The 12,473-nt window shown below is 43.9% G+C and overlaps 1 protein-coding gene and 1 pseudogene across 3 annotated transcripts in view; both read left to right on the forward strand.

Annotated features, from left to right (window-relative positions):
- The window catches only part of ABCC2 (ATP binding cassette subfamily C member 2), a 68,282-nt gene that overhangs the window by 13,950 nt on the left and 41,859 nt on the right, over positions 1-12,473 (forward strand). For 2 of the 3 annotated variants that reach the window (XM_027587451.2, XM_027587470.2), the window contains exons 3-9: positions 4,219-4,344; positions 6,447-6,581; positions 6,801-6,908; positions 7,366-7,421; positions 8,629-8,863; positions 11,143-11,306; positions 12,146-12,323. In XM_027587451.2, coding sequence (XP_027443252.1) covers positions 4,219-4,344; positions 6,447-6,581; positions 6,801-6,908; positions 7,366-7,421; positions 8,629-8,863; positions 11,143-11,306; positions 12,146-12,323 — 1,002 coding nt within the window. The remainder of the gene's footprint in view (positions 1-4,218; positions 4,345-6,446; positions 6,582-6,800; positions 6,909-7,365; positions 7,422-8,628; positions 8,864-11,142; positions 11,307-12,145; positions 12,324-12,473) is intronic. The other variant, XM_027587460.2, reaches the window with a different exon arrangement.
- LOC113923717 lies at positions 4,697-5,404 on the forward strand (annotated as a pseudogene).

A 12,473-nucleotide genomic window follows, 5' to 3' on the forward strand; every position in this document is an offset into this window, starting at 1 on the left:
AGATACTACAACCACCCATGAAAATTCCAAAATAATGGCTCTATGAAGGGTGGGGGTTCGACTTACTACTAGGGAATATCTTTAATTGGATGCAAGGCTGTTTCATTCTTCAAATTCTGATCTATACCCATTTTCAGCAGGAAGAAGCTAGGGTGGCTGTCACCCCATCTCTCCAGAATGAGGAATGATGAAAAGCCAGGGGTGGTATTGGCTCATGGGGCCAAAACAGCTACTAGGTTATTGCTGAAAGAAGATTTTCCATGTCTATTGCCCATAAAGCATTTGTCTCTTGAGCTTAGCATTGCTGATGTTCCCTCCTGTTGCATCAGGAAATATCTTCCTGTCATGGGCTACCTCTTGGATTGAAATTCACAGTCGCTTCAACTGTTGGGTCTGAGGAAAGGACCCCTTTATCGGGCCTGGGGGATCTTGCGTTGCTGTTTGTATTGCTGCTGTGACCTAGGAATGCAAGTCATCTCCTGCAATCTGGCTCTAGGGTCATAGTGAAGAATGCTGTGCAGGGATTGTGCGGGCCATAAAGATGTTGGGGATGGAATGTAGGAGTGCAGACAACACTGACTCTGTCTTTGGCCCTCCATATTGTTCTCCCCTCTGGCTACTTTAGATAACTAGTAGAGAGCCATTTGGTGCAGAGGTAGTACCACTTTACATAACTACCCTGTGACCTCACCAGCATGCCCCTTGCTCTATGAAAGCTGGAGATTAAGGACTGGGTGGCCAGGGGAAAATGAATGGGGGGGATTTGGGGTGGAAAATAGCTGCATAGTGCCCTTTGTTGTACATCCATCCACCTACCTGATTACCCCTGTCGGTAAGTTAACCAAATAATACTGTGTAAATGGTATAGAGTGGCTTGTATCGTTTTTTCCGTATGAAAGCACCTTCTCAGTCTGGAAGATACATTACGCACTCTCCTCCACCTTCTAATAGCTACATAATAGTTTATCACACGAGGACACCATAACTTACCTTAACAACTCTTGCAGCATTAATTCCTCCCAACAAACCTTTCCACCACTGTTTTGGGTTATTTTAGGTTTTATAAATACTACTAAAACTGAGACTCTGGTTAACATTCGGTGCATAAGTATTTGCCTAAAATTCAGAGTATTTCCTTAGAATAGCTTCCTAGGAGTAGAATGACTATATCAAAGAATGTGAGCAGTTTAGGCTTTTGAAAAATTGGAAAATTTTTATAATTTAGGAAGCCTTTTGCCGATTTATATTCTCACCAAAAGTGTGTTAAAGTTTGTCTCTGCACCCTTGCCAGCACTGGGTCTAACCTATTTTTCTTTTATATGTAAAAATGGCACCCTATTGTTTCACTTTGCATTTCTAGAAATACTAATGTAATTGATGTTTAATTGGTTGAGCATATTTATGAATTGTCCACATGACTTGCTCATTTTTTTAAATGGGCATGTTACCGTATTTAATTTTTTTCAAATATCCTTTTTTAAAATTTAAATCAATTAATATATAATGTATTATTAGTTTCAGAGGTAGAGGTCAGTGATTCAACAATCTTATATAATACTGAGTGCTCATTACATCAAGTGCCCTCCTTAAGATCTATCATCCAGTTCCCCCATCCCTCCACCTCCCTCCCCTCCAGCAACCCTCAGTTTGTTTCCTATGACTAAGAGTCTCTTACGGTTTTTCTCCCTCTCTGGTTTTATTTTTTTCCTCTCTTCCCCTATGATTCTCTGTTTTGTTTCTTAAATTCCACATATGAGTGAGATCATATGATAATTGCCTTTCTCTGATTGACTTATTTCTCTTAGATATTTTCTCTTAGACAATACCCTCTAGTTCCATCCACGTCATTGCAAATGGCAAGATTTTATTTTTTTGATGGCTGAGTAGTATTCCACTATAGTTAACTTTAATCTTTTGAATAAATCAGGATTACAACTCAAAATGTACAAAAGGTACATGGGTATTCTAGTCACTCATTCTTGTCCGAATTAGCAACCATTGACACTAGTTCCTTGTATATACTTCCAGAGATAATCTGTTTATAAAAATGCCTACTTTTCTTTACACAAATTTAAAGTCTTACATTAGTGTCCGTGTCTTGATGATCCCTCCATTTTAGCACATAAAAATCTGCTTTCTAATGACTACTCATGATGCAGTTATTTTTTTTTAAAGATTTATTTATTTATTTTGAGAGAGTGAGAATGAGAGAGAGAGAGATAGTACATGAGAACGGGGAGGGTTAGAGGGAGAAGCAGGCCCCTCGCCGAGCAGGGAGCCCGATGTGGGACTCGATCCCGGGACTCCAGGATCGTGACCTGAGCCGAAGGCAGTCGCTTAACCAACTGAGCCACCCAGGCGCCCTCATGATGCAGTTATTTGGATGTACCATAACTTATGTGCCCTACGTGACAGAAATTTAGGTGGTTTTTAACCTTCTGCCATCATAGGCAATGCTGCAATAAATAACTTTTTCACCTGTGTCTGTAGCATAAATTCCTACAAATGAAGTTATGGTGAAGAGTACATTAAACTTTTATAAATGGTGAAAATTATCCTCCATAGAGATTTTCCTCAGTCTCACCAAATTTTTATCAAATTTTTTGATATTTGCTAAGCAGTTAAGTGAAAAATAGTATATCATAATTTGAAAATGCACTAATTATCAGGTTAAGCATCTGTTCCTATGTTTAAAAGCCATGTTTTTTTTTTTTCTTTAAATTTTCCATTCTATGCCTTTTGCACTGGATTGTTTGTTTTCATCTTGAAATGCTTTGTAGGAGTTCCTTTTAATGTAAATTGTTCTTTTTGATATGGATTGCTCAGTATATTTCTAATCAATGTGTGAGAGTTTAATATATGGAAGCCTGTGGCAAGGCCTGTTCTTTTTCCTTGGCCTGGGGAGCTGGTTAGTAGTCTCTTCAGCTGTTCTCATCAAGTCCTCCTTGACTGGCTGCTTTAGCTCCACCTTGCTCTATTTTATGCCCAATTTACCTAAAGGCAAACATATCTTACCACTTCAAAAGCTGTTATTTTTTTTTTCAGGAAAAAACCTCAGTGTCACGTGAGAAAGCACAATATAGTATATTATGTACTTGAGAAACGCATTCTCTTTATCAATATGTCTTTGACTTTATGCCTTGCTAAATAACCACACTAGTCCTACTACAGATGCATTCATCTCCCTCACTGGTTGGTTTTATTACAAGCAGCCCACTATTTCTGCCTGAACCATTCTGGATGAATGAGACATGGGAATGAGTAGGGATAGATGGATGGGAGCTGAAGAGATGGGGGTAAGGGAGATGGTCCTAAAGATCCTCATTTTGAGGCCTAAGATTCTGGTGGATCTCCTCACTGGAAGTAGCAATTTTTTATCCTGATGGGTGGGGGTGATGCTTTAGAATAATACAATGTGTAGCATGTCTTATGAACTCATAGGACAAATATTGATTGGCTTGGAGTCCTCCTAGGGTAACATAGTCACAATTGTTTGCAACGTTAACTTCAAATGTTGTCTGGGGAAGAGGCTGAGAATAATCAAGGAAATGGGAATATGACCAAGGAAACTGGAAATCCCAATTGAGGCTCCCTTTTTCAATCTATTTTTATTAGTTACCTATGGTTGTATAACAAATTACTCCAAAACTTAGCAATTAAAAAAAACCACATTTCTTACATATTCCATGGATCAGAAATTTGGGAGCTGCTTCCCTGGGTTCTGCTTCAGGGTTTCTCATGACCTTGCAGCTGATATGCTAGCAGAAACTAAGGTCATCTGAAGGCTTGACTGGAGCTAGAGCATCTAATTCTAAGATGACTCACTCACATGGCTGTTGGCAAGAGGCCTCAGTTACTTACAATGTGGATCTCTCCATAGAGCTGCTGGAGTGTCCTCATGATGGCACTGATAGCTTTTCCTGAAGTGAGTGATCTGAGAAAGAGAATGGGGCAGCCATCTTGTTTTTTATGACCTTCTACCATATTCTATTATTTAGAATTGAATCACTAAGTTGATGCTTGCACTCAAGGGGAGGTGTACCAAGATCTACTTTTTGAAAGGAGGAATATCAAAGAATTTGTGAACATAGTTTAAAACCATCACACTCAACATTCCTCAAAAACCTATCCTAGCATACATTGAACTTCATCTATTATCAGGAACCATTCTATTCTAAAGCATGATATCCTCTTAACAGTGGTCTTTTTCTTTCTCAGGTGCTTGTTGGGTTTCTTCTTATTCTAGCAGCCATAGAGCTGGCCCTTGTACTCACAGAAGACTCTGGAAAAGCCACAGTCCCTGCCATTAGATACACCAATCCAAGCCTTTACCTGGGCACATGGGTAAGGCCTACCCCCACTTCTGCCCTGTTTATCATCTTCCCTCTTCTTATTCATAGTTATCTAGTTGAAATGTACTCTTTTGGAATAAAATTAAGTCAATTTCATCTACCTTTTTTGAGGGGCCTATGATGAGGCAAAACTTGGTTGTAATAGGGTTGAATCAAATTTTAGTTTTGTATATTCTTTTGAACACTAACTTACAGATCCTTTTCCCTAGTGTAAATACTAACTTTGATGCCTAAGATATGTATCTTATGCCCCCCTATCTTTCCATCTAATAATTATACATGAGTGGGTGGCAGGCCAGCCGAGGCAGAGACCCACGCTCTGGCAGGCCCAGGAGGTCAGTGCCATGACCCTGTGCCACTTCTGGAATGGTTCACCCTGGCCTACTTCCCCTACTTCATCACCTACAAGCACTGTGGCCTGAGTGCAATGCCTTCTGGAAGTGTGTGCAGGCCAGGTCACCTACCTCTTCATGCAGCTGTGCAAGATGCTGTTCCTGGCCTTGTTTTTCCCCACCTGGGAAGGTGGCATCCCTGACTTCATTGGGGTGTCATGAAGGTCAACATGGATGTGGCAGTCCTGTTAGGCCTAAACCTTGTCATGTCCTGGAATGTATGCAAGGAGGAATACAAGATCATGTTACTGCCCTAGGCTGGGCCACGGCCACGCTCATTATGGCCCGTTGCATCCCATCTGAGTTGGAGCCCAGGGCGTGGAGTTTGACTGGAAGTACATCCAGAAGGGCATGGACTCCAACATCGGTCTGGTCCATTACATCATCTCATCTGCCCAGGTCTGGATGATAACACGCTATGACCCATACCTCACTTTTCAGCCATCAGTACTCCTACTGATGATGTTCCTTAGCATCTGTGAGGACTTTGTCATGGAGACCTTTGTCCATCTCTGTTCCCTGGGCAGCTGGACAGCACTCCGTGGCCCTGTATGTCACCGTTGTCAACATGCACTCCTAGACTTGGTGTTCCAAACAGTCACACACTCTTTCCCTCCTCCAGGCTTCGGTAAAGTAAACAGTATTTGGAAAGTAAAATAAGTAAATAAATAAATATACATATACATATACATATACATATACATATACATATACATATACATATACACATACACACATGAAAGCCAAGTTTCTTGATGTAAAAGAACTTTTAAATGCTGTAAATATTCTTCTTAAATTGACTAATGACTCATCAGTGGATCACTGAGTCTAGAGTTGTTTGTATAAACTTGATGACAGAAGCTGCTATCTCTCCTACAGGCTTGGTTTTTGGGGAGAGGCCTGTACAGTGTTTTAAAAACAACTGAATTAGTTGCTACCATTTTAAAAGAGGAAGATGCCACGTAACTATTTGGATTTCTAAACTTTCTTGAAAAATCAGAATGCCTGGTATCTATGGGCCTATATCCCCATAGGGCAATGGTCAGCCATTGTGTGTGCATCTCTTCCCAATGCTGTGTTTAGTGACAGTGTGTTGGGGCTTGAAATCCACCACGGTAGTAATATCTACAGCACAGAAATGAACAAATGCTACTAATCATGGCTTTGTTTTCAGAATGTCAGTTTACAAACTCAGCACTGAGTCTAGGAAACCAAGACTTAAATATAATTAAGTGAGATGTTACAAGGCAAGCTTTTTTTTTTTTTTATTGCTTAGTTTGATATTTTTAGAAATCACATAGACAACTTGCACCTGTCTAGCAGAAACTGCCTCCCAGGTGGACTACTGCAGTGCCTGAAATTAACTTCCTTGGGTCTTGAAAAGACTTTTCTGTCTCCCAAAGTAACTCCATGAAATGCAGAAGGTGACCCTCTGTCTTCTTGGCTAACTCCCCACCCAAGTGTGATGGGGAGATGGGGTGGGGAAGGGATTCCCAGGAAGAGTACGGATGCCCTAAAACAAGAGGTTGGATTGTATCAGGGAGGAAGTCTACAGCTTGGCATTTGTGTGTTTTCTGCTTGGCCAGATTAGTTCTAACAATCTCCTCCTCTGACCCACCATTCTTTCCCTGTCTCTCTGGCCTCTTTCTTGCCTCTCGTCCTTGGTGACAGTATTTTTCAGAACTTGTGAATTTCTCTCCAGCTCCTGGTTTTGCTGATCCAGCACAGCAGGCGATGGTGCTTGCAGAAGGATTCTTGGTTCCTGTCCCTATTCTGGATTCTCTCAATACTCTGTGGCGTTTTCCAATTACAGACTCTGATCCGGACACTCTTAAAGGTAAGGAGGAAAGAGAGGGTGACTTGAGAAGGTAGTGGCGAACAACTTCTAAGATTGAATGGCATAGAGTCAGTTGAACTCTGGGATAGAATTTGTTTAAAGGATTTGATGATAGGCTTCAATCACAAGCATTGACCTATGTGGGCCATTTAGACTTAATCTGGAAAAAGGCTCACTTTCTTTGTTTTTTGTTGTTGTTTTTTTTTTTCTTCCCCATAGGGCAGCAATTCTAACCTGGCCTATTCCTGCCTGTTCTTCATCTGCTATGCACTGCAGATCCTGATGCTGATCCTTTCAGCATTTTCGGAAAAAGATGCCTCATCAACTGTGAGACCCTAAATATGCCCACCTCGTGTATTATTTCATTGGATGGTATTTTGACACATGTAACTTTGAGATGCCTAGGCCTCAAGGGGGGGTTCCACTAGCCCAGAATATAGCTGTGTGGACCACTTATGGCTTAAGGAAACCAAAAGTGGCTAGTGTACAGAAATACTCTTTTACAAGTGTGGAAATACTTTTACATTGACCTGCCAATCTTCAGCCTGGACAATTCATTCACCTATCTATGCCAGAAAATCTGATTTTTCCTGGTGACTTTAGGGTCTCCAGATAAACCTATGTCATTCGGTCTACTTTAGTCTTATGTCTACTTTTTACCATAACGTATCTAGAAAAAAATCAGTTTCCAATTTTAGAGTCCCACAAAGTTCCTGTTTCAAGCTGATTTACTTTTTGATTTTTTTTTTGTGTGTGTGTGTATGTGTGTGTGTGTGTCTTGCAGAATCCATCATTCACAGCCTCATTTCTGAGCAGCATTACGTTTAGTTGGTATGACAGGTAGGAAATGCCTGGAGTCTGGGTTGTTCCTATCCCTACCCCCTCATTCTTCTGAAAGTGACGGAATTATTAATTTTCAAAATGCTTCCCAAGGCCTCCATTTCTCCTCTACTTAGAGTCTGAGAATGTTGACTTAATAGATCTATTTATTTCAGACTGAGATGTGGAGGAGAGGATGGAGGGGACTTTGCTCTTGGTGGCTTGGGGGTTCCACGGGGAAAAGGAAGGACGTTAGGAAAAAGGCAGAAGGATAAGGAAAGGGACGTTTGGGGGTAGGCAGTGTGGCGCAATTTGAAGGGTAAGGGATGAACCAGCCGGCCTGGGCTACCAAAGGATCTGCAGCAAGCGCTCTTGGCCTTTGTAGTTCTATGGATCCCTTGGCAGCTGGTACTGCCTATGAACCCCTTCTCAGATAATGTTTTCAGCACATAAAAAAAAAGACACAGGGTTACAAAGGAAACCAAATATATTGAAATAAAATCACTTAAAAAAACAAAAACAAGTTTGTGATGTAACCCAAGCGCTTCTTTACGAACATGTTAAATGACAAGATCTAATGAAGGAACGATAGGGTTAATAATGACCACAATCTCAAAGCAGCCCCGAGTGTACCTGTACCATGAAAACACTGCGGTGTCCCCTGGTGTCAGAGGAACGGGCAGTCCTGTTTCCAGCTGTCTGGTGGCCCCCATTCGTGTTCTAAGGAAAGGCTAGATTTCAGTTAGAAGCTGGTGAAAATAAAGATGTAATTTATTTTGTATCCATGCTCTCAAACACCCTGTTGGTGGGCCCTGATCTAGAGAGAGAGCATAGAGGAGGCCTCCAGGGCTGCTCAGTTCCTTACGGGCATCGCGAAGGCCCCTCAGGGAGATGCCGATGCAGAGGGGCAGCCAGTGTTCGAGGAGGAAGGGGCAGGAGGACGTGATGCTCTTTTGGCTTTTAATTCAGTCGCACTGCTCCCCTTGCCCTTCTCGTCTTATTCCACATTCCGTCACCTCTCCCATCCATTTTCCGCCCTCCCCATGCCTCTGTCAAGTGTAAAGGGCCAGGAGATGGAGCAGTGGGCCTCCTTCCATCCTTTGTCCCTCCATCTCTGAACTGGGGCGGCGGGGGGGGTGGGGCGGGGGCAGGTTTTGACAGAAGCAGCAAGGGGACTGCCCCTGACCCAGCCTGTAGGGTCTCAGCCTGTGGATCGCTCTGGTTCCAGCATCATTATGAAAGGCTACAAGCAACCTCTGACACTTGAAGATGTCTGGGACGTTGATGAAGAGATTAAAACCAAGGCACTGGTCAGCACGTTTGAAAAACATATGGCAGGAGAGCTGCAGAAGGCCAGGAAGGCGCTCCAGGGAGGGCAGCGGAGGAAGGCCCGGAGGGGCTCTGGAGATGGGCTGCATGGCATGAACAAGGATCAGAGTCAAAGCCAAGATATCCTTGTCCTGGTAACATTCCCATGAGTGTCTGTGTGAATGTGCTCTAGGTTTCAGGCATGAGATGTCCGTGTGCTAGTGGTTCTGTCCTTATATTTTGGTAGCCCTGTATACGCTGCAGTGCATTTTATGTTATTTGTAGTAGTTATAATACTAATAATACCTTAGTGATGGATGCATTTGGGTAGAGTGTGCTATTCTCTCTCTTTTGGGGTATATTTGACATTTTCTATATCTTTAAAAATAGAAAAATAGGGGGCACCTGGGTGGCTCTGTCCATTGAGCATCTGCCTTCGGCTCAGGTCATGATCCCAGGGTCCTGGGATCGAGTCCCGTATCGGGCCCCCTGCTCCGCGGGGAGCCTGCTTCTCCCTCTCCCTCTGCCTCTCATGCTCTCTCTGTCAAATAAATAATCTTTAAAAAAAATAGAAAAATAGTACCTTAGCATTACCAGAAGTTGCACTTTGGTGGGCTTTAGCACTAGCAGCTAATTCACTTATTTATTCACTCAAAAGTATTAAGTACCAAGTGTCAGACTATTCTGGGCACTGGGTACAAGGAATAGCCTGAAAGAGTCCTCTTTAGAGAGCTGGAAAATAATAAACCAATACAGGTTATTCTTTGAGAGTAATACATGCTATTAAGAATGTATAAAACATGTTAATGTCTTTGCAGTGAAGTGCCTTTAGGGTCGTAGGAGAGACTTCTCAGAGGAGGTGTCACTTGAGCAGAGACCCAAAGTCTGAGAAGAGTCCACCTGGGGGACCATCAGAAGGCAGTGTAGGGGCGCCTGGGTGGCTCAGTCGTGAAGCGTCTGCCTTCGGCTCAGGTCGTGGTCCCAGGGTCCTGGGATCGAGCCCCGCATCGGGCTCCCTGCTTCTCCCTCTCCCACTCCCCCTGCTTGTGTTCCCTCTCTCGCTGTGTCTCTCTGTCAAATAAAGAAATAAAATCTTAAAAAAAAAAAAAAAAAGACAGTGTAATCCCGTCCAAGGGAGCAGTGGTGTGAGGCTAAGGAGAACACATTTAGTTTGTTCAGAGAACTGCAAGAAGGTCCTGGGGCATGGACAGAGAGGCTGAGTAGGGGGTGCTCAGGGCAGTGGGTAGGGACCGTGCTGTGTAGACCCTGTGGACCATGGGTAAGGAGTCTGGGTTTTATTTTACGAAGGATGGGAAGCCAGTGGAAGGTTTTGAACAGAAGAGTAATGGGATCCGATTTGTACTTTTAAAAGCATGTTTGGGCTGCCACCAGGAGGACAGATGGTTGGGGGGGCAAGAGTAGAAGCTGGGGGGCAGGCTGGGGCAGTTGCCCGGGCAAGAGAGACTGATCAGATGGGGTCTCAGTGACAGAGTTACAAGAGGATGTCACTGGTAGAAAAACCTGGAAACTAAGGCTGAGAAGCTGAATTGGGGGTCTTATGGGCCCCTGGAGAATGTAATGAGGAGGCCAGATCACAGGGAGAGGAAGAGGCTGGTGAGGGGGCCGGTACTGGATGCTCGGATGGGACAGTGGACGTTGTGCCCTCACAAAGTACTGCTCGCTGCGTGGCTTCAAACGAATGTATTGTTTCACAGGTAGGAAGCCAGAAGCCCCAAATCAAAGAATCAGCAGGGACATGCTCCCTCCAAAACCCGGAGGGCAGAAACCGTCCTTGCTTCTTTTACCTTCCAGTTGGGCTGTTCTTTGGCTTGTGGAGGCATCACTCCAATCTCTGGCCATCTTCTCTCTGGCTCTGAGGCTCTTCTCTTATAAAGACACCAGTCCTATTGGACTAGGGCCCACCCTAAGGACCTCAGCTTGATTACATCTGCAGAGGCCATATTTCCAAATAAAGGCACATTCTGAGGTACTGGAGGTAAGGGTTTCAGCATCTTTTGGGGGGACATAATTCAACCCATAACATCCCACAACAACCACAAGCAGAAACAAACAAAAAGGCTCTGAGTATCAAAAATATGTACCCTCATGTCCATGCCTTTCACTCTCCAAGATTACCCCGCAGGCCCCCTACTTAGGGTCTATTCTTTGTTTTGTTTTGTTTTTATGTGGTATTCTCACCAGCTTAGTTGTCTGGTTTTCTCACCCAAAATAGATTAGGAGCATCAGGATGGGGGGAAGGAACCAGCGATGGCAGCTGAAAGGGCGGATGGTGACCAGGCAGTGAGAAGACCAAACTCTGTACAAAGAAAGTGACAGGACTCGGGGTCTTAACACTCTGGAGCCGAGCAGTGCAAGACAAAGTTTTACACTACATGGCTCTGTAAGCACTGTTGGTGTTTGGTTTTATACCTAGGAAGAAGCTAGAAAGAAAACAAAGAAGTCTGGGACCACAAAAAACTTTCCCAAGTCCTGGTTGGTCAAGACTCTCTTCAAGACTTTCTACATCATGCTCTTGAAATCATTCCTCCTGAAGCTGGTGCATGACCTCCTCATGTTTCTGAATCCTCAGCTGCTGAAGTGAGTCCTGGGCCTTGGCTCTCCCTTCAGGGCTCCTCTGCCACTCTCCTCCTTGCTGGCCCCTTGGACGTGCAGGCAGGAGCTTATTATTAAATTCCCATTGTTTAAAATGCTGATAATATTCTTCCACCTTATCGTGTCGTGTTCATGAAAAGCACGAGGCAGTTTTCAGGATCTAAAAATGCTAGGTCTTTTAGCTTCCCTTGTTTCTACATCCTTTCCCTCCCAGGAAGCCAGGTACTTGTTAGGAGCTCTTGTTAAACAGAACTGATCTGGGAGGAGCCATGCCCAAGAGGCGGGCAGCACAATGAAGAGAGCCTTGTACCTGGGGTCTGTAACCCCATCTCCACAGCCGCAGCCTTCAGTGGGGGGTTCAGCTTCATCATAACAAGACTTCACAGTCTGCTGGAATCTATGGGATGAATTCTCCTCTGTGGGAAGTTCTAACTCGCATTGGATACATGCCTTAATTACTTTTCAGGCTTGATTTGTCCAAGAACATATCCACTTCCCCCACACAACTTCTTTTACCAGGGGGTGGGGGCAGGCAGGGCCAAAGCCTTGCAGCAGCATGTGTAAGGAGCATTTCGTTCATTATCCTGCTCACAGCCATGGGTCATCAACTCGAACCTTTTGCTGCTTGCTGCTTGCTGCTGGCCCTGCGAGCGAAAGCAAGAGCACTGGCACAACTGTGGAGTTCAGGTCTTCCAACGGCTTTGGACGATTCTGGTCACTTTTGTTAACTACAGGGCAAGGGCAGGGTAGCTGGCTGTGCATGAAGAGTGTGAAGCGTCCTTGGAGACCTGATGGGCATCATTGACTTGGTTTTGTTTTGGCAGATTGCTGATCTCCTTCGCAAATGATCGAGACACATATGTGTGGACCGCATATCTCTATTCAGTCCTCTTCTTTGTTGTGGCCCTCATCCAGTCTCTTTGCCTTCAGTGCTACTTTCAAATGTGCTTCAAGCTGGGTGCCACTGTACGGACAACCATCATGGCGTCCATATATAAGAAGGTGAGTGGCTTGCGTCAGACCTCACTGAAGAAAATCCCCTTAAATGTGAGCATTTATTCCAAGACCGAAAAAAATTTGATGGAAATGATAACTGATCTTAACACTTGAGTCTGACTAACCAGATAGCCTCCTTTGGATTTTTCTTTGCAA

Source organism: Zalophus californianus, chromosome 15, assembly GCF_009762305.2.
Source record: "Zalophus californianus isolate mZalCal1 chromosome 15, mZalCal1.pri.v2, whole genome shotgun sequence".
Lineage (NCBI taxonomy): Eukaryota > Metazoa > Chordata > Mammalia > Carnivora > Otariidae > Zalophus > Zalophus californianus.